We start from the raw sequence: 24,934 nt of genomic DNA, 5'->3' as shown, positions 1-24,934 counted from the left end.
TTGGTTACCACTCAGGAAGGTTCTTGTTGGTTTCAGAGAGAGAAATTTGTTGCTCATTGGACACACACAAACTGATTCCCTATGATTAACCACTTCAGTGTCTTGCCAAGGAAACTTGCCCCACCATGGGTTTTCCAAATGATAACATCTTCCAGGTCACGACAGATTTCCTCTCGTTTCCCTTATTTCAAGAGAAACACTCTTGCCAGCCATTTCCTCTTGTGATAGCCACAAGGGTTTTCAACAGACTGAACTCAGAACTCTCAACCAGTTTTCAAAATGGGGTTTTCCACAAGTTTGCCAGCTTGCCATGTTCCAGTCCCAGCTGCTGCTGCTCAACTCAGTTTTCTCTTGCGCTCGCTCCAAGAAGCCTGTTTGGTATTTTTTTCCTCCTTTCTGTTTGCAAAACCACACGACCCCTCTGAGAACAGCAAACTGCAACCAGACTGTGGAATCAGTTTATGGAGCTTGGCCATCTGTTGCTTTAAAGACAATAGTCCATTTACTCCACAGCATCAGTCCATTACCACCTACTTGTGAAGTCTCCATTGGGATTCTTCAAAGTTTCTACTAAGTCACTGTGGAGATGAAGTCTCCCCTTATGCAAAGCTGTTGCATTTCAAATTAGATCTCTTTTGTGAAGTGTTTCTCTGTGAAGTGACCAACACACTAAACCCCCACAATCTTTTAAAAACATATTTATATATTATATAACCCCTTAACAGTGTAGAATTTCTGAAAGCTCTTTTTCTTAATTGCTGTGAACTTGCTTGAATAATTATGGGATCATTGGCCTATATGCAGTCAGATGTTGCCCTAATGGACAATAAGCAGCACATACCTGTACTTTGATTTATGAAGGCCAATATGCCAAAAGCTCTTTTTACAACCCTATCCACCTGTGACACCACTTTCATGGAATTGTGCATCTGTATTGCCAGGTCCCTCTATTCTACTACACTGCTCATTCATCATGTACATCCCATTTTTCCAGCTGGTTCAGGTCCCTCTGCAAGCTTTGAAAACCTTATTTGCTGTCCACAACACCTCTAATATTAGTATCATCTGCAAACTTGCTGATCCAAATTATCACATCATCATCCAGACCATTGATATCGATGACAAACAACAATGATCCAGCACCAATCCCTGAGGCTCACCACTAGTTAAAGGCCTCCAGTCTGAGAAGCAATCATCTACCAATACTCTCTGGCTTCTTCAGTTGTGTGAGAAAAATTCAAGATTTTTCTGCAGGGAACCATGTATTGTCTGCTCCTAAGAAATGGTCAATTTGTTTTCTAGCCCTCCCACTTATTGCTCCCTTAGCTAACTCAAATTATGTTGCACCTCGAGGTAGATGTGACACCAGCTTGTTTTTTCAAAAGCACATTCTGCTATAAGCCAAATGACCTTCGAACCAATTGATGCTGAAAAAGAGTTGTAAAACTCCTTGTTCTCTATAGGAAAATGCATTTTTATCACTTGTCATTTGGATACAAATGTGCTCTTTTTCTTACAATTCAGAGGCTATAGCTCAATTCTTAGAATAGATTCTCCATATCATGTTTGCAAATAAAGGTTTTCCTTAGAAAACTTTTCACAGCCTGTGTCCGAGATAACTTTATTCCATACACATGTACAGCCATTGTCAAATCCAGTTCACTATTGCTGTCTTTCAATGTTCTAACCTGAGATATGGTGTAACAGGCAGAGCAACTGCGCAGGTGGACAGGCTGAATTGCCACAATAGTCCGCCATCCCAAGATAGCATGGGCCCTCCTTCACTACAGAGAAGCCAGCAGTGCGAGCTAAGGGAATTCTCCGCTCTCATGTGGCGCACCACCGGCCGAGTGGAGCAGGGGTGCTGATCTCACTTCCGGAAGCCAGCGCATACGTCACCAGAAGTGGACATTTCCCCACGGGGCAATGCGGTGAATTCAAATAATTAAGTCAGTTTTTTTGTTCACCCATGTACTGTGTGGCCATCTCTTCATTTCGTAGCACTGCCACAGTAGTCGCTACAGTGGTGATCCCGACAGTTCCAACATCGTAGAACTTGCAACAATCCACTACCACTACATTTGCAACGGCTGCGACCAACACGGTGGGCGTTCATTTTCTGCCCTTCTGGGCAAACCAGCCCAGGAACTGGCTGCAACTGGCTGAGTCCCAGTTCCACATCAGGGGAATAGTCTCAGAAGACACAAGTTCTGCCACGTTGTCAGCGTTCTGGACATTGCCACCGCTGCCAAAGTTAGCTCCTTTGTGGATGGTGTGCAAGTACGAGTAGTTCCAGCAATTCCTCCTCGACTCCCTAGAACTCAGCTGGCATGAGCACGCTATTCGATTCTTAAACATGCAGGGCCTAATCAACAGGAATCCCTCCGAGCTCATGCACAAGATGGTGGCTGTAGCAGGTGGGCAAACAGACTGTTTCCTCTTAGAGGCCCTGTTCCTCTCCAAGCTGCCAGTACAGATTTCCTCATGGACTTCAGACATGGATTTCAACACCCCACACCTGATAGCCAAGGAGGCAGACAGGCTCTTCCACACACCACAGCCCACTCCATGTGCAGCACATCTACACTGTCAGTGCTGCCACCGCGACCAGCCTGCCGCAAACCCCAACAGTAGCCGTGGCACAGCAGCAATGCAAGAGGCACAGAGAGCACAGTGAATACTGTTTCTAACACCTCCAATGGGACCGGAACCCCAGCAGTGACCCCCCCCCCACCCATGCTAATACCCCACAGCCAAACCTAACACTGCAATGGGAAAGAGGCAAGCCAGCCGCATATGATGGCCTCGGCAGTTGGCGCTCTGAAAGGCCTTCTCTACCTCAGAGACCAACGGATCAAAGGGAATTCCTAGTCGACACGGGCACAGAAATCAGCCTCATCTCATTGACTTATTTCGAGGCCAGACACAACTCTAAGGGCTTCCACCTGTAAGTGGCCAACAGATCCTCCATCCCAAGCTATGGAACCCACCTGGTCACCATCCACATCGCTGCAGTGGGAGTACACAATCGCAGCTGTGGGACAGGCACTACTTGAAGCAGACTTTCTACAGACACACGAACTGCTGGTGGACACGACGAGATGCCAGTTAGTGAATGCTACCATGTTCCAGTCTACCCCCCACACCAACCTTCCTCCCATTAAGGATCCACGCACTGAACAGCGATGAGTACACCTGCCTACTGGCCAGGTACCCAGCCATACTGGCCCCAAAGTTCCATGACTCTAACCTGCCACATGGTGTGGAGGACCATATAGAGTCCACCAGGCCCCCAGTGGACGCATGGGCCCGGTGTCTCACGCAAGACAAGCTCCAACAAGCTAAGGCCAAATTCGCCACCATGGAGGAGCGGGAGATCATCCGCCATTCAGTCTGTGGGCCTCCCCACTCCACATGGTGTAGAAGAGCTCCGGCAGTTGGTGCCCACGTGGAGACTAAAGACGGCTAAACAAGGTGACAGTCCCAGACAGATAACCCATCCCACATGTCCAGGACTTTGCCATAAGGCTACAAGGGCTGCAGAGTTTTCTCCAAGGTGGACCTCGTCAAAGGATACCACCAGATCCCAGTACACCCCAGCAACATTCCAAAAACAGCAATCATCACACCCTTCAACCTTCGAGTTCATGCAGATGCCCTCAGGCTTAAAAAAACACGGCCCAGATGTTCCAGTAACTAAAGGACGTGGTCAGCAGGGACCTCGATTTCATCTTTGTCTACTTAGATGACATCCTCATCGCCAGCCCTGATGCCAGCACTCACAGCATGCATTTGACCTTATTGTTCAACAGACTGCAGCAGTTTGGGTTCACAGTAAACCTGGCCAAATGCCAGTTCAGCTTAGACAACAGACTTCTTGGGACACGACATCACACCAGAGGGAGCCATGCCATTGCCTGACAAGGTAGAAGCCATTCAGAATTTCCCCAAGCTGAACACGACCAAAGGCCTACAGGAGTTCCTGGGGATGGTCAACTTCTATTATTGCTTCCTACCGGGAAGTTCATACAGCCTCTGTTCAACCTCGTCTAGCTCGATGACAAGCACTCCAGTGGTTGCCAGACGCTACAGAAGCCTTCCACACCACAAAAACATCACCTGCAAGGGCCATGGTGCTGGCACACCCAGACTACCTCCCCACTGGCCCTAACAACAGATGCGTCAGACAGAGCAGTGCTGGAGAAATGGGTTGACAACCACTTGCTTTCTTCAGTAAGCACCTTCAAATGCCAGAGCTAAAATACAGCACATTCAACTGCGAACTGTTGGCCCTGTACCTGGCAATACGGCATTTCTGGTACATGCAAGAGGGAAGGGTTTTCACCGTCTACATGGACTACAAATCACTAAGCTACGCACTCGGCGTGGTCTCGAATCCATGGTCGGTGAGACAACAGCAGCACCTCTCCTACATCTTAAGAGTATACCACGGATATTTGCCACGTCATAGGCAAGTTAAACGTGGTGGCCGATGCGCTGTCCGGACCCACGATCGCCGCAACCTCAGGACCAGAGGACGCGAACATCCAGCCCTACCGGACAGCCATCACCAGCCTGAAGGTCAGTGATTTCTGCCCCTCACCAGGAGGCCCATCTCTGCTGTGCGACATCCCTACAGGTTTTCCCAGACCTATCCTACCTGCAACCTGGCGATGGTGTTTTTGACCAGATCCATGGTCTATCCCACCCCTCCACAAGGTCCACGGTCCACCTGCAATCCAACAAGTTCATGTGGCATGGCCTACACCGAGACATGACCCTGTGGGCCTGAACCTGCTCAAAGAACCAGTGTCACTGTACACCAGCATACGAAAGCCCCACTCCAGAATTTCAAGCCAGCGTAACGCTGATTCAAGCGTGTGCACGCCTGTGAGCCAGGGAATGCTGTACTTGTTCACAACGATTGACAGTTTTATCCGCTGGCCAGAGGCAATACCTACGCCTGCGTGTGACACGGAGATGGGTGCCAGGACTTTCCTATCCACCTGGGTCACACACTTCAGAATCCCGACCCACACCACCTCCTACCGAAGGGCACAGTTCACCTCCTTGTTCTGGTCCAACCTGACTAAATTCTGCAGCAGTTAAGTACACCACACCATGGCCTACCACCCCCAAGCAAAGTGCCTGGTCAAGCGTTTCCACCACCACCTAAAGGCCACCTTGAAAGCCTGGCTGCATTTAACTAATTGGGTGGAGGCGCTCCTGTGGGTACTTCAAAGCACCGAAGGAGGACCTGTAAGCTTCATCCAGAGATGGTGTACACTTTCCCACTGACCATTCCTAGGGACATCTATTTCAACCACTCCCCCTGGCCCATATCCTTAGAGGCTGAGGGTGCAAGCGGGTAACGGGACCCCGCACCACCATCTCGACAAAGCTCACCACCCAGCCACATCCTCGCAGACATGAAGTCCACCCACAACGTTTTCATTTGGCAGCCGACTGGATTCACAGTCAACCGCCTCAAAACTGCACACCTGGACACTGAACTGCCAGCCCCGGATCCCCAGGTCAGACGCAGAGGCCGACTGCCCAGAGTCTAAGTTAAACCGCTCAGGGGTGGTGATAATTCTTGGGAGGGGGGGGTGTAGCAGACCAAGCAACCACGTAGGTGGACAAGCCGAATCGCCGCAACAATCACCATCCCAGATGGCGCAGGTTGTCCTTCAATACAGTGAAGCTACCCGTGGTTGACGGCACATGCAAACTAAGGGAAACCCGCCCCCCACTTCCAAGTGCTGCGCCGCCAGCCGAGGAGTGACGCAGAGACAAGCTAACGTCACTTTCAGAAGCCGGTGCATACGTAACTGGAAGTGAGCGTTCCCCGCATGGCAACACGTCATATTTAAATTATAGTCAGTTTTTATAGTCAGTATAATTGTATATCAAAGGTCAGAACAATGAAAGACAGCAAGTAGCACAGAGTACACCCAAGTATCATGCAATGCAAGTGGTGTTGGCAGTCAGTAATTTCTTTACTGTTGTTCGCTTGCTAAGTACAGTTTCAAATAGTTCATCAGTATTAAAATAATTTGCCCAAATAAACATCCTACAAATTCCACACTTAGTAGCCTTGATCATCTTCCATAGGAACATAGGAAGTAGGAACAGGAATAGGCCAAAAATGGCCCATCGAGCCTGCTCCGCCATTCAATAAGATCATGGCTGATCTAATTTATGACCTAACTCCACCTACCTGCCTTCTCCCCATATCCCCCAATTCCTCTATCGTGTAAAAATTTATCTAACTGAATTTTAAATATGTTTAATGAAGCAGCTTCAACCACTTCCCTGGTTAGAGAATTCCAAACATTCACTACTCTCTGGGAAAAACTATTTTTCCTCATCTCTGTCCTAAATCTACTCCCCTGAATCTTGAGACTGTGTCCTCTCGTTTTAGTTTCCCCGGCCAGCTCAAAAAACCTTCCTACATCTATCCTATCCATACCCTTCATAATCCTATATGTTTCTATAAGATCTCATCTCATTCTTCTGAACTCGAGCGAATACAATACTAGACGATTTAATCTTTCATCATAAGTCAACCCCTTCATCCCAGGGATCAATCTAGTAAACCTCCTCTGGACCGTCTCCAAAGCCAGTATATCCTTCCTCAAATATGGAGACCAGAACTGGCCACAGTACTCCAGGTGCGGTCTCACCAGCACCTTATACAGTTGCAACATTACCTCCCTACTCCTGAATTCAATTCCTCTAGCGATGAAGGCCAACATTCCATTTGCCTTCTTAGTAACCTACTGCACCTGCAACCTAACTTTTTGCGATTCATGCACAAGCACTCCCAAGTCCCTCTGCACAACAGCATGCTGTAGTTTTTCACCCTTTAAATAATATTCAGCTCTTTTATTTTTCTTGCCGAAGTGGATAACCTCACACTTACTTACATTGTACTCCATCTGCCAGACCTTTGCCCACTCATCCAGCTTAACTATATCCCTCTGCAGACTCTCCACATCCTCATTACAATTTGCTCTTCCACTCAATTTGGTGTCATCTGCAAACTTTCCTACACCATATTTTGTCCCCTCCTCCAAGTCATCAATGTAAATGATGAACAGTTGTGGCCTAACACCGACCCCTGCGGCTCCCCACTTACCACTCTCTGCCAACCTGAAAAACTCCCATTTATTCCAACTCTCTGCCTCCTGTCAGACAACCAATTTTAAATCCAGGCCAATATACTTCCCCGGACTCCACTTTCCTGTAACTGATAAGTCTCTTGTGCGGCACCTTATCAACGCTTTCTGGAAATCCAAATATAAAACATCAACCTGTTCCCCTCCATCCACCGCACCCATTATATCCTCAAAGAATCCTAACAAGTTTGTCAAACAAGATCTTCCCTTTCTAAAACCATGCTGCGTCTGCCTGATTGAACCCTTGCATTCCAAAAGTTTCACTATTTCATCTTTAATGACGGCTTCAAGCATTTTTTCCAACTAAAGACGTCAAGCTAATTGGCCGATAATTTCCAGTCTTCTGCCTACAACCCTTCTTAAAAAGTGGCGTGACATTTGCTGTCTTCCAGTCTGCCGGGACCTGCCCAGAATCCAAGGAATTTTGGTATATGACCACCAATCCATCAACTATAACTTCTGCCATTTCCTTCAGAACCCTTGGATGCATATCATCAGGACTAGGTGATTTGTCTGGCTTTAGTCCCATTACTTTCTCCATCACTACTTCCTTTGTAAAAACTATTTTATCAAGGCCCTCCCCAACATTTGCATCCTTAACTCCGCACTTGGGCATGCTGGACGTGTCTTCCACCGTGAAGACTGACACAAAATATTTGTTCAATGCCTCAGCCATTTCCTCATTTTTTGCTACCAGTTTTCCTTTCTCATCCTCCAAGGATCCTATGTTAACTCTGGCCACCCTCTTGCTTTATACATTTATAAAATTTTTTGCTTTCTGTTTTTATATTCCTGCCAATGTTGATTTCTCCCCCACCCCCTCAATCACTAGTCCATGAATGAAGATCACCTGTATAAATGACTCCTTCCAGGTGCAAAAAACTAATCACTTTATATGAATATGGAACTCCAAATAAGACAAATTATAAACCATCAGCTCTGGTTAAAGAGTGTTCAGCTCAATATGGATCAGGGTACATGTGCTTCCACAGAATCCTAAACTAGCCCTGGTAGCGAACGGCCTTACAAATTAGGAAATAAACTACAAGCAGAAGCAGATGTAAAAATAAGAGATGCTAAAAATTAGATTTGTGCAACATGAATATCTCACCTTTTGTTGTCGAAGCAGAACCAAATCCAGTTTTCCCTCGATTTGAACCAAATCCACCATCACCTACAGGTTATTCAAAAATACAAGCTTATTTATTGTAAAAGTGATTGATCTGATGACAAGTTAAAACTCTGATCAAAGACCAAAAATAAAAGATTTCACCCTCAAAGTCAGAGCATCTGGAATGATGACCATCTTGATTCAGTAATGGAAGTTCAGATATTTGAGTAAATAGAGATAGAGCGTGGAAGTGGCGATGGAACGAAGACAGTTAAGTCGACAATTCTTTTCACTTGATATCAGAAAAATAATGTACTAGAAGGTAAGTGTGCAAGAAAAAAATAAATGCCCTTAACTGATTACGTCAAACAGCATCCACAAACATACCAGCACTACTCCACTTTCCCAGTCAGCTACACTCTCGACTTAATGAAAATAATACAGTAAAACCCCTGGTAACCAGAATTCAAACCACCACCAAAAGGAAAATAAATAAGAATAAAATAATAGACAAAAAAAATACACAAATTTCAAATTGTAAAAGCAACATTTCACTAGGGCCAGCGCAGTTGGCGTCACAGTGAGTGCAACACCATTACAGTGCCAGCATTTGGGACCAGACTTAGGGTTCCAATCGCACACTGTAAGGAGGCAATGGTTCCATTATTTCTCTTAATACTACATTTAGAATGTAACATGAAATTCTTAAACTTTGTCTAACATAAGGCAGAGAGTTGCCACCTTGTCCAGCACCCCTCACTAGGCAGTACTGACTAGGCCTGAGCCTGCTTAGCTTCCAAGATGAACCAATCTCAGGATTATTCAGGCTACTAGGTTCTTCTGAAAGTTCTGTGTCTCTGCACGGCTTTCCTCCAGACTTTGGTGCAGAGGTTCTGCCTAAATATTTCCTCTTTAACCAATGTCCTCTGGTTTGTATCTCATTTACCCTCAATGAAAAAAGCCTACCATTTACTCTGTCTCCCCCTCATAATTTTACATATCTCTATCAAATTTTACCTCATTCTTCTATGCTCCAGGGAATAAAGTCATGACCTTTCCCTGTAACTCAGTTCCTTAAGTCCAGGCAACATCTTAGTAAATCTTCTCTGCACTTTCCATCTTATTGATACCCTTCCTATTATGAGGTGACCAAACCTGCGCACAATACTCCAAATTTGGCCTCACCAATGTCTTATACAACTTTACTAAAAAATCCCAGCTCCTATACTCAATACAGGTATGCACCGTTTAATGTCGACAAAATGTACTGTCAAATTGCGACGTGGGATACTGTAGTGTACCTGTAAACTTTATTTGTTAGTAGGGATCAATGTGGGGACCAACACAGGCTGTGGAATCAGTGTGGGTATACGATTTCCTATAGCTAAGCATTGGCTTTTTTTTTAATTGCTGCAGACTTGCTGGAATAATTATGGGACCACGGATGCTTATGCAGTTGGACATTATCCAAATAGACATTAAGCATATTGGTACTTTGATTTATGAAGGCCAATATGCCAAAAGACCCCTTTACAACCCTATCCACCTGTAACTCCACTATCATACACACTATCATGTGTCTGCAATCCCAGATCCCTTTGCTTTACTGCACTCCTCAGGGACCTACCATTTACAGGGACCTACCATTTATTGCACATGTCCTTTCTTGGTTTGTCCTTCCAAAATGCAACACCTCAGTTATCTGCATAAAATTCCACTTGCCATGTTTCATCCCATTTTTCCAGCTGGTCCAGATCCCTCTGTTCTCACTACCTTGAGGTACAGACAGTATTCCAGAGAAGAGTACACTTGTGTCCTGCTTTTCGGCTTCCTTTTTAACTTCAATCCCCTCTTCAGGACTTTCATCCCTTTTCTTATCTATGTCATTGATATCTGTGTGTACCGCAACAGCTGGTTGCTCACCATCTTGCAAAAATGTTGTAGATTTGATCTGCAACTAATATTTATGGGTATTTATTGTGTTCTTTCTCATTTTGAACAATTAGAATGGGCTCAAAAATAGGATAGCGAGAAACTATTCCTTTTTAATGAGTGTTGGGTTTCTGTTCTGAAGAATGAACTTAGCCTATGAAGTTTCTCCTCGTAGGCAAAATATTCCATCCTGAGTAATATTCTGGTAAAATTTCCCTGCATCTTTTCTTGTCAATTCAAACTAACAGTCCATCAGCAGTAATGTGACCAATGGTTTGTAAGCAAGGGATCTGGGATACTGTAAATTTGAGAATGCAGTGGGTCAGGCAAAATCCAAGGGAGAAATGGGCGTACAGTATTTGGGTTCTGGAGAGATTAGAAGAGAGCATTTTATTTATGTGGATGAATAAAACTGTTAATAATTATAAATCTCTGGTTTTCTTTCAATTGATAAGTATGTGGGAGGTGATTACTAAAATTATAGGAATGCCAGGTGGATTATCTGGATATACTCCTTTGTTGCAAATTAAGAGTTTGTTTTTCACGATGAACAATAACCTCCTTAAAATTTGGAACCAGAAAGGAATAAGAACAATAAATGACTGTTTTGAGGTGAGTCTCTTTTTATCAATTGATAGGTTGAAGGAGAAATACCAAATTCCTAACAATACTTTTTTTTGTATTATCAACTTAGATCAACGTTGTATGATTGTTTAGGGAGACATTTAGAATTACCTAAAGAATTATTATTTGAGGTATTAATTCGAGATGGAGGAAAGAAAGGATATTTCAGAAATGTACAAATTATTACAAATATCTACAGTGGATTTGCATAAATCACAAATTAAATGGGAGAAAAATTTGGGGATTCAGATTGATATAAATAATTGGAGAAAGATTAATAAGGATACTATGGCAAAGTTAGTTAATGTTGGGTAATTTTATATATCAATTATATTCAACTCCTGAACAGTTGAAACGATATAAATTGGGTGCTTTAGATTTGAGTTTTCGACGCAATGAGCAAAAGGGTACATTTTTGGATTCAGTTTGGGGATGTGATAAGATTAAAGGTTTTTGGACTAAATTAAGAGACTGCAGGAAATCTTGAAAATACATTTTTCTGTAGACCCAAAGATCTTTTTAATTGGGGACCTCACTGAAATGGCTTTATTACATTAATTTCAAATGGCATTTTTAAGATTGGCTTTAGCTGTAGCAAGGAAATGCATGTCTGTTTCATGGAAAGATCAGATGGAGCTTAGCTTACAAAGATGGCTTTCAGAAATTAGGTCATGCATTCCAATGGAGAAGATAACATAATTTAAGAGATCAATATTATAGATTTAAAAAGATTTGGAGTCCATATATGGATTATTTTAATTTGAAAATCTGAAACTGGTTGCATGGGGCTGGATCTCCACATTGAAAACTAAATGGTTCTTATCTTTTTTTTTCTTTTTTATGGGGAATAAGTGGGTAGATTTAGGTTAAGGGGAGGGGTAGAGGGGGTTAGGTTTGAAGATTTTTTTAAATCTTGTAGTTTTTTTTCTATGCTTTTTGATAATTTGTTAGTTCAAATTCTGAAATTGTGGTTATTACTTTGTTTTCTAAAAAATAAAATATTTTTTAAAAAGCTGGAAGCAAAATCCAAGGGGAGAAATGGGCATTCAGTATTTGGGTTCTGGATACTTTTTCTCAGCCAAGATGGGAAAGGAGGACAACAAGCATAAAAAAGTGGGAGGGGAATGTCTGGGCACGGGCCAGAAGGTGATGTGATACTAGACAAATGAAAGTGAGAGAGGAGGCAGTCAAGAGTAAGAGTGGTGATCACAGGGTGGAAGTAGTGAGGGGGAAAAAGCAACTGGTGGAATTGGCTAAGAAATGGAAATAGATGGAGGAAAAAGTATCCTTTGTGATAACTTAGCCTCCTTATTTGACCTTGTTACTGTTCCTTGCCAATTCCTAGGTTCCCACCATTCATTCTATTCTATAGCTTTATTCTCCCAAAATTCATCACATCAGTTTTTGGGATTAAATTTTATCTACCATTTCACTGCTATTGTTAACTGATCAATATTGTTGTGAAGCTAATAACTACCTTCCTCCATGTTAACCAATGTTGTTTGGGGCAGTGGACTCGTTGATCGTCTTCTATTGTATCCAGCTTGTAACAAAAAGATAGGAGTTGATATACAAGTGAGACATTAAATTGATAAAGAAACAGATAAACCCATATTAAAACATGTAATTCAGACATGGCAAAAAAAAATCAGTGTATTGGGCTAAAGGTGGGGTGATCTCCAAAAATGCCCTTATCCCAGAACAAATTAATACCCATGACCCTGGATAATGGGATTTTGGGCACCTGGAGCCAGAAGGGAATTTGGTGTGTCAAGGATTGTAATGAACAAGGGCAACTCATGTCATTTGAACAGCTGAGTAATCAGTATGATTTGTCAAAAACTTTCATCTGCGATCTTCATTTAAGATCATTCTTAAGGGATAATTTGGGAGCCTATGGCCCTACCTGTGACATGGAGATTCTAATTCAAAGGGGGAATATGCACATGTTTATTTCTATAATGCATTTCCTATTCCAAAGTAAGAGCCTGAAGCCAGGTTTACACAAGGCAAAGGAAAGGTGGGAGACAGTCTTGGGCACAACAATCCACGAGCAGTGCTGGTCAGATCAGTGTTGGGACTGCAGTCATTAATGTCAAGTATAGGTTGGTGCAATACAATTTCTTGCACCAACTGTACCTCATGACAAAAATTACACAAATCCAAACCAGAAATTTCAGAAATCTGCTTTAGGTGTGATGTGGAGATTGAAATTGTTATCCATTCAACCTGGCTGGAGGACCTGGGAGGAATTCTGGAAAAAATTGCAAAAGTGGATTTTCCACAGGATCCAGAATTGTACCTTCTGGAAAAATTATGGACACGAATTTTAAACTGCGTAAGTACCAAATTCAATTTGTGAAGATCGCCTTGGTGGTAGCCAGAAATGTATAGCAGTCACGTGGAAGTCTGACTCCCAACTAAATATCACACAATGGAATTCAGAAATGCAGGGTTGTATTCCCCTGGGGAAAAAAAAAAATCACATAATTTTTGGAAATACGACATTCGTTAGGCTATGCCAGCTTTAACTGCAGCATATAGGTATGCAGGTATAGTTACACCCCTTCTAAATAGGAGAAAGGTAAAATTCTGTACTAATAATGACAGATAAATGGTCGATTGTGGCGCAGATGTGCTCTTTTGTCTTTTTCATTTTACTTTGGGTTTCTATTCGGTTCCTTTAAGATTCTATGACTATACATTTTTGTTTAATTAAATAATCTTTTCCTTGTGATATTAGTATATGAGAAGGGAAGGAGTGGGCAGGGGTAAAAGGAGCTCCAAATGTAATAGATTATTGTTGGGAAAGATTGTATTGTTCTGGATTTGTGCTATTTGTCTTGGAAAATCAAAAAACAAAAGGGTAAAGACTTAATTTTCATAGTTCAGCAGTTGACTCTTAGTTTCTTCTGTGGCTTTAACACGTCATGAAATATTGGTATTGTAGCGGGCCGCTGAACGTGCCACGCCCAAAGTGGCGATCGACACAGAGAGCCTGTTGTCTACACAGCCGGCCAAGACGAGCTACATGCTTCAAAGTCTGCGCTCAACTCAACGTGTGGCTGCAGCACCCCACTCCAATGGGCTGGCCAGCAGCAGCCAATCAGGTAGAGCTAAGGAAACACCCACACCCAGGGATAAGGGCTCACTGATTGGCTGTTTGGCAATCAGGTGGCATGACGACATTCTGAGCCCTTTATAAGCAGAGCTGCCAGCACAATAAATCAGTGTTGAATTCACTCCTGTAGTGTGTGTCTCTTTGAGCGTAACCTCTCCAGTAGTAGCAGCTGCTACAGTATGGTCATTTAACTTGAAATTTTGACATGATTTTCATCTTTGTTTTAATATTCAGACTTTCTGCAACATGCAACTTTAAATAAAAACAATTTTGACATGAAAGCTGGAAGGTGATGTGGGTTTGTCAGAGGCAAGCTTGTAGGATTTTCGAGAATTGACATACAGAATGGTAAAATTGAATTAAATGCCCACTTCTCAACTGATGCTGAAGCTGAATTGGAGATTAGCAAGAGGGTCTGGAGGAGTGCAGTAATCACGTTTTGCAAAAATGTCTGAACTTCTCAATGAATTGATCCATGTTTGACTTGTGTATGAAACGTTTTTTTTGTCACAGTTGGCAATGATTGGAACTTGGGTTCGAATCCCACACTGCTGTAAGGAGTTTGTACGTTCTCATGTTTTCATGGGTTCTCTTCCTCCTCCCCCTCCTCCCCCCACCCCCCGGGCTCCAGTTTCCTCCCACTACTCAAAATGTATGGCAGATAGAGTTTAAATGGGTGCAAATTGGGTACCACTGACTTGTGGGCCAAAATGGCCTTTTACCATGCTGTAGTCCAAAAAAAAATTTTTAATTATATCAAACCTTTGGTGAAGATGGGAACAAAATATCCAGCCAGCAGAGTGCCTTGGTCGAGCTTTGCTCAGAGCATTTGAATGAAGTTGTGGGAAACAGCAATGGCATCATCCAGGATGAACAACTGGGTGATACTGCTCACCACTGGGGTGACTCTCAAAGTGTCTCTTTACCCCTGCTAAGTAAGAATAGCCCTGGTCCAAAGCTTTATCTGCAAACTTGGGGGAGGGGTTTAATCGTCTACAATGTTATTGATCATCTTTTGGGTGGCTCCATGGAGGGTAAGGTGCAGATGCAGCAACAGTTAAATGTTTTCAAAGAATGTGACTGAAAATAAAGTAAAATGCTTTGAGGTTCATATATCCATGCAACTCCAGTTTGTTCTATAAAATAGTATAGTTTAAAAGACAAGAGGCCAAAAAACGATTTATTCTTAATCCAGGTATATTAGACATTGTCAGAGAAAGTCTCAAGCAACCAAAATATACACTATCCTCTATCTACCAATCCCCATGGATGCTGGACTAACGGATATATATATAATCCGTTGGTATGCATTGGTTAATTTGAGCATGGTAATAATCAGATGAAAACATGGCTATTTTATTGTAGAATGATTGAAGATGGCAATGCTCAGAAAAATAATGTAAATATACCCAGCTGCAGTTGAAGGATATAAAGGGGTGGCACAGTTAGAGCAGCCAGTAAAAGTATGACAATGCCAGTGACCCAAGTTCAAATCTGGTGCTGTCTTCAAGGAGTTTGTGTGTGTGGGTTTCCTCCAATTTCCTCTCACCCTTCAAAATGTACAGGAGTTGTAGGTTAATTGGGCAGCACAGCATGGACTCATAGGCCAGGCCAGAAGGGCCTGTTACAATGCTATGTGTTTAAATGTCAAATTTAAATATAAAAGCAATTAAAAATTTAAATTTGATACACGTGGTCACGAAAATAATTAAAATGGAATTGGAAGCAGTTTTAACCAGAAACTATAATAAAATCATCAGGAAGGCCCCAGCACATTTTTAATGATAATATGCCAAATATTTTTCACAAGGATGACTGAAGAATGCTCTCACGTACAAATACTAAAGGAGCAAAGAAATAAGATACCATAAAAACAGTGCAACTATATCAGTCATTTACAATTGAAGGATCACCAATAAATTAGTCAGTCTTCTGAGTGATATAGAAAATTATCATATTCACACTTCTATACACTATTCTTGAAACAAAATGGACTAATAATTTTAATTATTAACTGAAACATTCTTCAGAGATTCCCTCATGAACTTTGAGTTGCTGAATCTCTGCAGTCTGAGTAAACAAACTGGCCCACTTTCATTTTGCTAACTTCACAAGTCTTAGTTTATCTACCAACAATACAACTCATTACAAAAATGAATACTTACTCGTTAGTCGGTTCAAAAAGCATTAATACTACTGGTTTGAATATTAAGACCTTGGATATCGTATTGTAACCAGACTGGGATTATACACTTCAAGCAAAAGTTTTGAATATCCTCACCTGATTGAGCACAAAGTCTTCCTCTTACACTGGAAATACCTCTGCCAACATGGCCAGTTCTGCCAATAGGACAGTCTCCACTTGCTTTTGGGGGGGGGGGGGAAGAAGGAAAACACTTTTGTTAGATTGAACCATAATTTGTATCCAAAACTATTATACAAAAGCAGGATTGTTCAACTTATTTCACTGGCACAGTAATTTTATGTAATTTTACTGAACTGCTTCAAATATTTTTGAGTTCAGTGTTCACCCAGGCTTCACAATTCAGCTATTCTGAAAGTAAAATTGCTAATTTCTATTGCTTTGATTTAGATAAATAAGAGCAATATTGTGCATTGTATTCTACATGTGGCCCAAGGATCAATACAAGTTTAAGTTTTTTCTTCTATGGCCATCACATTTGTTCTAAGGTCAAGACTTTCCACACAGGTATCTGATGTCTCCCTTCTTCCAACTCTGACTTTACCTCCTCCCATGTCCTAAAATTAATGTTTTTTGTCTCTTCTGCACTGCAGAAGTGAAACACAGGGTGGGTAACCCCCTGACTCTGTCCACAAAGCAACAAGGAGTTCAGATTTTCCAAACATTGACCGATTAGTCTGTGGCCTCCTACACTGTTACAACAAAGTAAAATGCATGCATCAGGAACATTTCAGATGGCCAAATTCTACAACATCAATCAAATAATTTCCTTGGTAAAAAATCTGAAATGGCTAATCTCTGCTGAAAATTATCCAGTGATATTTACCTCAGTTTATCCTCTTCTCTGAGCATAGCATGACTGGGCAAATCTCAAGATCAACATTTCATAATTGGAGTTTGATTTCCCCCACCACCCTTCCCCCCCCCAAGACTCTACCCTCATCAACAATTAAGTTATGCCATGCCCACAACAATTCTTGTCTTACCTGATGAAATACAATTCATTCCTTGATTTACCCATCCCACTCTCACCACCTTTTCAAGTTAAAATCATCTGTGTTCTCTTTCAGTTCTGTAAAAAAGGCTTCTCAACTCAAAACATTACTATTTCTCCTTCCACAAATGCTGCCTGACACAAGCATTTCCAGAATTCAATTTTGGTTCATTGACAATGTTCTTCCAGAGATTAACCAGAATTTTACTAATCCATGCCAGTGGACTGAATAATACACCTGTTAAAATTCAATACTTGGAGACAAAAAACTTGCATCATGAAAAAAGCAGGGTCGTGCAAGTCAGGATTTCACTGTGTACAATATATACACACTGATCGCAGCAGCTCTCACCACCACCTGCCCCCCCATCTCCAACAATGCAATGAATTCCCCACCAATATAAACATTACTGCACCTTAATCATTTAGACATGCCATTTCTAAACATCTGGTACACCACAGGGTGGCTATCCCTGGCACTGCCACTTTAAAATGGGTTCTCTTAATGTCCCATCTCAAAGAATGGAACATTGTACATATCAGGGGGTCCAATGACTCATCATATTATATCCGAATTTGCATTAAATCAGGGTTCCACTGTAACAGATCTGGATCTGTTGTTTAATCCCATTTCAAAACTCTTAGAACATGACCTTACTCCCCTTCCATGTCCAACAGCTTGCAAATGCTGGAAGAGAGTTGTCAAGGCAAGACCAAATCAGAAACTTATATCCCCAAATAACTTGAAAGCACTTTCAAAATTGGATTTTCATCATTGTATCTGTGCCATAAGAAAGCATGAAATACTGACACCATACAAAATAAGTACAACTTGATCACCAGAAAGCAGCAAAACTAATTAGGTTCTATGGAATTTTGGATTTCCCCCTCCCCCCCCCCCATTTAAGATGAAGGAGATTCAACACCCCAATCACACCAACTTCTCTCCATCACCCCCCAACCAAATATTGGGCAGAAGATGCAAGAGTCTGAAAATCATTGCAATCTACATATTGTACTTTCAAGATTTTTCCAAAATGCATCATGCACCTCAAGGGGAAATAAAACCCTAAATCAGGTCAATACAAATGTGGTTGATGCTTACAAAGCCACTACACTCCACCTGGGACAGTCTGACCATCTTTCATTAGCCTTTTATGAAGCGACACTGCATTGAAGCTGGCTAAACAAGAGGAAAAAGGCAGATTTTTATGAAGGCCTATAAGGCTGCTCCAGCATTGCTTTTATGGCAAGCAACGTCAGGAGCCATCCTCTGGAGTTTAGGGAGGTGGGGCGAGTGGTGCAGTCACACCCATAATCCCCACGCATCTGGAATCGCTCTGGGAAATGCAGAGCGGTTGCAGCTGCATTGAGGGGAGGAGGGAAAATCATGGGTGATGAAGACAGCCATTGATCCCGCATTAAAAAAAAGTTCTCATTATAAAATTTAAGGCTCCTTCTTCCAGTTCTGCCTGGCACTGTCCATCGAGCACATTGAGGCTGGCTCTTCACTCCCTTCTTTCATCTATTGGATTCCCCTGCTCTACTTCTCCATCTCCACTCCTCAGCATTTGTCCTCCTTCCTCCTGGGCCGTGGAGCTCAGCATCTGGGTCCCTTTGCTCTCTGGTTGTGGCAGCAACTCTCCTTGACCCTGCTGGGCCTCCATGCTCTTCAGGCTGGATCCACTCCACTCCCCCCCATATTATTGTCCTCTGCAGCCTTGGAGCAGGAGCAAGTGGCATGGGGGAATGGGTAGTGGATATTTCTGTGTGGCAGAATGGAGCCCAAATCCCAGCATCAATCACCATGGGAACCCTGGTGGTGGCTCCTGGTCACAGGCTGATGGCATCATCACAACATCATCAGCCCACCCACAAGCAACCACTTTCAGCAACATTACCTTTATGGAGTGAGCTGGAGCAACTCACTCCACCTCTGGGACTAACCCCCTGGACGGATCAGAGTCCTAATCCACCCTCGCCATTTTTAAAGATAGATGAAGCAAAGTCAGGGCAGAGAATATCCACCTTTACATTTGTTTCCCCCCACCCCCCCACCCATAAAAAACCCTATTGGTTGTTTCCTCAAGCATAGCTAGTCATGAAACCCACAATAAGATCTGGCCTGAGGGTGCTGACTGTTGAACAATTCCAGCACACAGAGCGTGTTTGCTACCCTTAGATTCTCAGATCAATATAGACTTGTATACCAACTGTTTTAGAGCACATAAACAAGAGGACATAAATAAGAGTGACATCATAAAAAAAATATTAATTAATCAAAACCCATAGATGAACAGTGAGGTTCACCTCTTTCTGAAAAATTTAGCCTTCAGATCTGGAGACCAGAAGATTTACAGTCAGGGCCAACCTGCAGAGGGAAATCTCTTAGGTTAAACATATACAAACGGATCGAGTATTTCATCTCCCCCACCCCAGCACAGGTGGCATTGCATACAGATCATTACAGTTTTCAATCCAACTAGTAACGTGCTCCCTTCCAGCTGTGCTTCCTTCCCTGAGGAGCTCAATTACTTCTATGCTTGTTTGATCAAAGGAACAAGGTCTCCTTCAAAGTAGGTCTTCTACTTGGTGAGCTGCCTCTCACTTTCCACCCAAGATATTTGCGCCATGTGCTCAGTCAGTGCAGGGGTGTTGGCTGGGGTCTTTATAGACATTTTCAATCTATCCCTGGCCCAGGGAGTTGTCCCTACAAACTTCAAAATTACCACCATCGTGCCAGTGCCAAAGCATTCCACTGCCACAAGCCTGATCAACTTCTGTCTAGTTGCACTCACTCATTTCAATGCAGTGTTTGCAGAGACTGGTTCTATCACATTTGAAATCCCATTTGTAGGGACTCCCATCAATTTGCCTATCGCTCCAATAAGTCGACTGAGGATGCTATCTCCATGGCACTTCACTCTGCTTCAACCCACTTAGACAGCCCCAACTTCTGTCAGAATGCTGTTCATTGACTTTAGTTCAGCATTCAATACTGTGATTCCCTTCAAGCAGTTGCCAAACTTTGTTACCTTGGAATCAGCTCATCCCTCTGTAATTGAATCTTGGGGCTGTTAGTCAAAGTCCAATCTGTTAAGTTAGACCTTTCCTCCTCCGTTCTCACCCAGAGCACCAGAATGCCTCTGGGCTGTGTGCTGAGCCCTCTTCTATACTCCCTTTTCACCTATGACTGCACTCCTCTACACGGTTCCAACTCTATCAAGTTGGCAGACAACACCATGATGGTTGGCCTGATTCAAGGGGATGAGATAGCCTACAGGGACATGGTCCAGCATCTGGTTGTGTGGTGTGCCAATAATAATCTGACCCTTAAACACCCAGAAGACCATGATCATTGTGGACTTCAGATGTGCTGAGAGTCACATTCATGCTCCTATTTACATCAATGCAGCAGTAGTGGAACATGCATCAAGTTTCAAATTCCTTGGTGTCCACATTTCAGATGATTTTACCTGGCCCCTGATCTCAAACAGCACCTTTATTTCCTGCAGAGCATCAAGCTCACCTCTTGTCCCAAGATACTGATGGATTTTTACTGATGTACCAGTGAGAATATATTCACTTATAGCACATCAATGTGCATGGCAACTGTCCCTTATCAGATTGCAAGCACTACACCAGGTTGTGAGATCTGCCCAATAGATTATGAGCACCCAATTTCCCAGCATTGAGATAATCTATCAGGAAAGTATCAAGGATGCATCTTACCCAAATTATGAACTTTTTATTCTCCTTTCATCTTGTAGGTACTACAAGAGCCTCTGCTCCCAAACCAGTAGTTTCAGGAAGAACTTATTTCCTGATGCTGTGACCCTGCTGAATCTCATATCAAAATACTGAATAGTATTATTGCACCCATATTTGTACTGTCAGTATTTTTATATTTGGCTGTTTGCTGGAGCACTTGGTTTAATTCAGAGTTATTTGTAAATAGCACTTTTTTTCCTGCTACTTGTTGGATGCTAATTGCATTTCATTGGCACAATGTCAATAAAGTTTAATTTAATCTCAAGATTCAAAGACAGCTTCTTTCCTACTGCTGTTGGGCTCTCAGTGATAAATGTTTACAGAAATGCTGGAGAAACTCAGCAAGTCATGCAGCATTCTTCATATGGCAAAGATACATAATCAATGCTTTTTAAACTTAAACATACAGCACTACAACAGGCCAATTCAGCCCTACAAGTCTGTGCCACCCAATTTACACCCCATTAACCTACACCCTGTACACCTTTGAAGGATGGGAGGAAACCGGAGCCCCCAGAGAAAACCCATGCAGACACGGGAGAACATAAACTCCTTACAGACAGTGCATGATTTGAATCCAGATCTGCTCCCAATTGCTGGCATTGTAAAGACATTGCACTAAGTGCTATGCCAACTGTGATGGCCTTCAAGGTATGAGCATAAAGCACCCAAATAAAATGGTGAGGAGTGTCAGGGAGAAAGACAGGCAAAAGGTCATAGGTGGATATGGGTGGGAGGACAAAAGAAAAAAAGAGCGAGGTAGGGGAGTGGCCTAACAAACTGGACAATTCTATGGTTGAAGAGTCCCCATAGAAATGTTTGGTATTGTTACTCCAATTTGCAGGTGGCCTCAGTTTGGCAGTGAACAAGACTATAGACCGGAGCAAGACAGAATTGAAATGGTTGGTCATTGGGTGATCCCTGCCACTGCTGCGGACAGAGTGAAGGTGTTCAACAATTTCTCACTGCGTGGCCAGACTGATACTGCAACTGTGCCAGATAACCCCTGCTTCACTTTGAAGTACTGAGGCCCCAAATGGTTGTGAGGCAGGAGGTATGGGCACAAGTGCAGTAATTCCTGCGGTCATGGGATAGGTACCAAGGGGGAGATCAGTAGGAAGGAACAAGTGTACGAGGAAGTCATAAAAGGGAGTCATCCCCACAGAAGGCAGAGAGGAGAGGTGAAGATGCATCTGGTGGTATGTTGAAGATGTTAGAAATTGCAAATGATGTGGAGACTAGTGGGATGCTAGGCAAGGACAAAGGGAAATCCAATCCTTGCTGCTTCTCGGGGCAGAGGGGGGCCAGGGCAGATGTGCAGTAAATGGAGATGCAGGTAAGGGCCAAGTTGATAGTAGAGGGGAAACCATGGTTTTTTTTTTAAAAAAAGGAGGTTACCTCACATGATCTGGAATGGAAGACCTCATTCTGGGAGCAGATGCAACAGAGACAGAAGAATTGCAAGAAATGAATAGAAATCTTAGAGGGGTCAAGGTGCAAAGACGTATAATTGAGGTCATTGTAGAGTTGGTGGGTTTATAGAAAGTTTGTCTCCCAAGATTAAGTTCGACAAAATGGTGAGTGTTGACTAAGATGGACCAAGTGAATTTTAGATTAAGGTGAAAGTTAACAGCAAAGTGAATTAAGCTAATGAATTCATCACGTGCACAAGGCAGCACCAACAGAGACAATGTAGAGGAAGAAGTTGAACAGCCTTCCCCTTGTCAGCTTGTAGCATGGATTATTCCACGCAGCCTACAAAAAGGTAGACAAAGCTGAGATCCATGGAGGTATCCATGGTTGCGCCTTTGATTTGGTGGAAGTGGGATGAGTCAAGAGAAGTTCAAGGAGAGGACAAATTCTACAAGGCAGAGAAGGATGGTGGGGAGGAGGACTGGTTGGGTCTGTTGTTGAGAAGGTAACGAAGGGCTTTAAGACCTTCCTTCAGTATGAGGGATGGAGGTGTAAAGAGATTAGATATCCATTATAAAAATGAGGCAGAGAATTGGAAGTTGCTGGAAGTGACTGGGGGAATGAGAGGTGTTGTAGGTAGGGAGAGGCCGTGTTTTTTTTTTGTTTGGTTTTTATGGGGTGGGGGAGGTTGGAAGAACGAATGAAGTCCAATAAGAAGTCTACCAGCACAACTGATTTTGTGAATCTTGGGTAGGTTGTCAAACCGGGCACTGTGGGGTTAGGAAACAATGAGGATAAAGGCCATGGATTACCTGAAGTGATAAGATGGTCTAAGAGTTTGCACAAGATGGTGGCTTGATGCTTTTAGGTGAGGTCCTGCTGAAGGGGAAAGTAAGGACTGGTAAGGGATATTAGAGAGTATCGCCTGGCTTCGATAAGGTGGAGATCAGTGCACCAAAGCACAGCAACTTGTCTGAGTTTGAAAACAAGATTGGGATTGGTGCAGAGTGGGGAGAAGATTGTTCTGAGGTGGCGAGATTAGATTAAGTAGAATAAATAGAATTAGTAAGGGGAATGGTGAAATTAAGACGGTTAATGTCTTGGTAGCAGTTAGAAATATGAAGGCAGATGGAGAAAAGGCTCAAGGACTTCAGTAGAGGGTGGAGAATCACAGTGGAAGAAGCTGGCAGGATGAGTTCAGCACCATGGTGGATGCAGGGCTTATTGAGGTGTGGGTGAAGGAGGACATGGGTGAGGGCTCCACGAAGGACAGAGTGCATGTCTGAGTGGAAAGTCGAAGCATCAGCAAAATCCAGACAGGTCAGTGTGGGGATCAACGGGGTGGAAGACATCATGGGGAGGATCAGAATGTGGAGGGTTGGGGGAGTATCCAAGGTGTTGGCCTTACGGAGGCAGAGATTGGCATGGGAACTGGCAGGGGAGTCAGCATGGATTCCAGGATAGGACGAGGATAAGAACCCACATCTACAGAAGCATTGGAGGCCCTGGTGTTTTTGGAGGGATGATGTGCTTTTCTGTAAGGGAGGAGGCAAGTGATGCCTTTGCCCTGTTTTAACTGTAATTTTGTTTAAAAATTTTTACTTCGTTACATTGGACTGCACTCTGCCTTAACGTAACACCACATCCTATACTTTTCTTCTTTGGCTTGGCTTCGCGGACGAAGATTTATGGAGGGGGTAAAAAAGTCCACGTCAGCTGCAGGCTCGTTTGTGGCTGACCAGTCCGATGCGGGACAGGCAGACACGATTGCAGCGGTTGCAAGGGAAAATTGGTTGGTTGGGGTTGGGTGTTGGGTTTTTCCTCCTTTGCCTTTTGTCAGTGAGGTGGGCTCTGCGGTCTTCTTCAAAGGAGGCTGCTGCCCGCCAAACTGTGAGGCGCCAAGATGCACGGTTTGAGGCGTTATCAGCCCACTGGCGGTGGTCAATGTGGCAGGCACCAAGAGATTTCTTTAGGCAGTCCTTGTACCTTTTCTTTGGTGCACCTCTGTCACGGTGGCCAGTGGAGAGCTCGCCATATAATACGATCTTGGGAAGGCGATGGTCCTCCATTCTGGAGACGTGACCCATCCAGCGCAGCTGGATCTTCAGCAGCGTGGACTCGATGCTGTCGACCTCTGCCATCTCGAGTACCTCGACGTTAGGGGTGTGAGCGCTCCAATGGATGTTGAGGATGGAGCGGAGACAACGCTGGTGGAAGCGTTCTAGGAGCCGTAGGTGGTGCCGGTAGAGGACCCATGATTCGGAGCCGAACAGGAGTGTGGGTATGACAACGGCTCTGTATACGCATGATGCTGAACCAAGCCATGAAAGACCCCAACAATGAAGACGCTGTTTACATCCGGTACCGCACGGATGGCAGTCTCTTCAATCTGAGGCGCCTGCAAGCTCACACCAAGACACAAGAGAAACTTGTCCGTGAACTACTCTTTGCAGATGATGCCGCTTTAGTTGCCCATTCAGAGCCAGCTCTTCAGCGCTTGACGTCCTGCTTTGCGGAAACTGCCAAAATGTTTGGCCTGGAAGTCAGCCTGAAGAAAACTGAGGTCCTCCATCAGCCAGCTCCC

The 24,934-nt window shown here is 43.5% G+C and overlaps 1 protein-coding gene across 13 annotated transcripts in view; it reads right to left on the bottom strand.

Moving 5' to 3' along the window:
• ddx4 (DEAD (Asp-Glu-Ala-Asp) box polypeptide 4) overlaps positions 1–24,934 on the bottom strand; it is a 124,077-nt gene that overhangs the window by 68,771 nt on the left and 30,372 nt on the right. For all 13 annotated transcript variants that reach the window (XM_069924389.1, XM_069924385.1, XM_069924396.1 and 10 more), the window contains 3 exons: positions 16,251–16,334; positions 12,326–12,391; positions 8,293–8,355 (listed from right to left, as the gene is read on the bottom strand). In XM_069924389.1, the coding sequence (XP_069780490.1) occupies positions 8,293–8,355; positions 12,326–12,391; positions 16,251–16,334 (213 nt within the window). The remainder of the gene's footprint in view (positions 1–8,292; positions 8,356–12,325; positions 12,392–16,250; positions 16,335–24,934) is intronic.

This window comes from Narcine bancroftii, chromosome 3, assembly GCF_036971445.1.
Source record: "Narcine bancroftii isolate sNarBan1 chromosome 3, sNarBan1.hap1, whole genome shotgun sequence".
NCBI classification, from domain to species: Eukaryota; Metazoa; Chordata; class Chondrichthyes; order Torpediniformes; family Narcinidae; genus Narcine; species Narcine bancroftii.
This window is presented reverse-complemented; position numbering and strand designations above follow the sequence as displayed.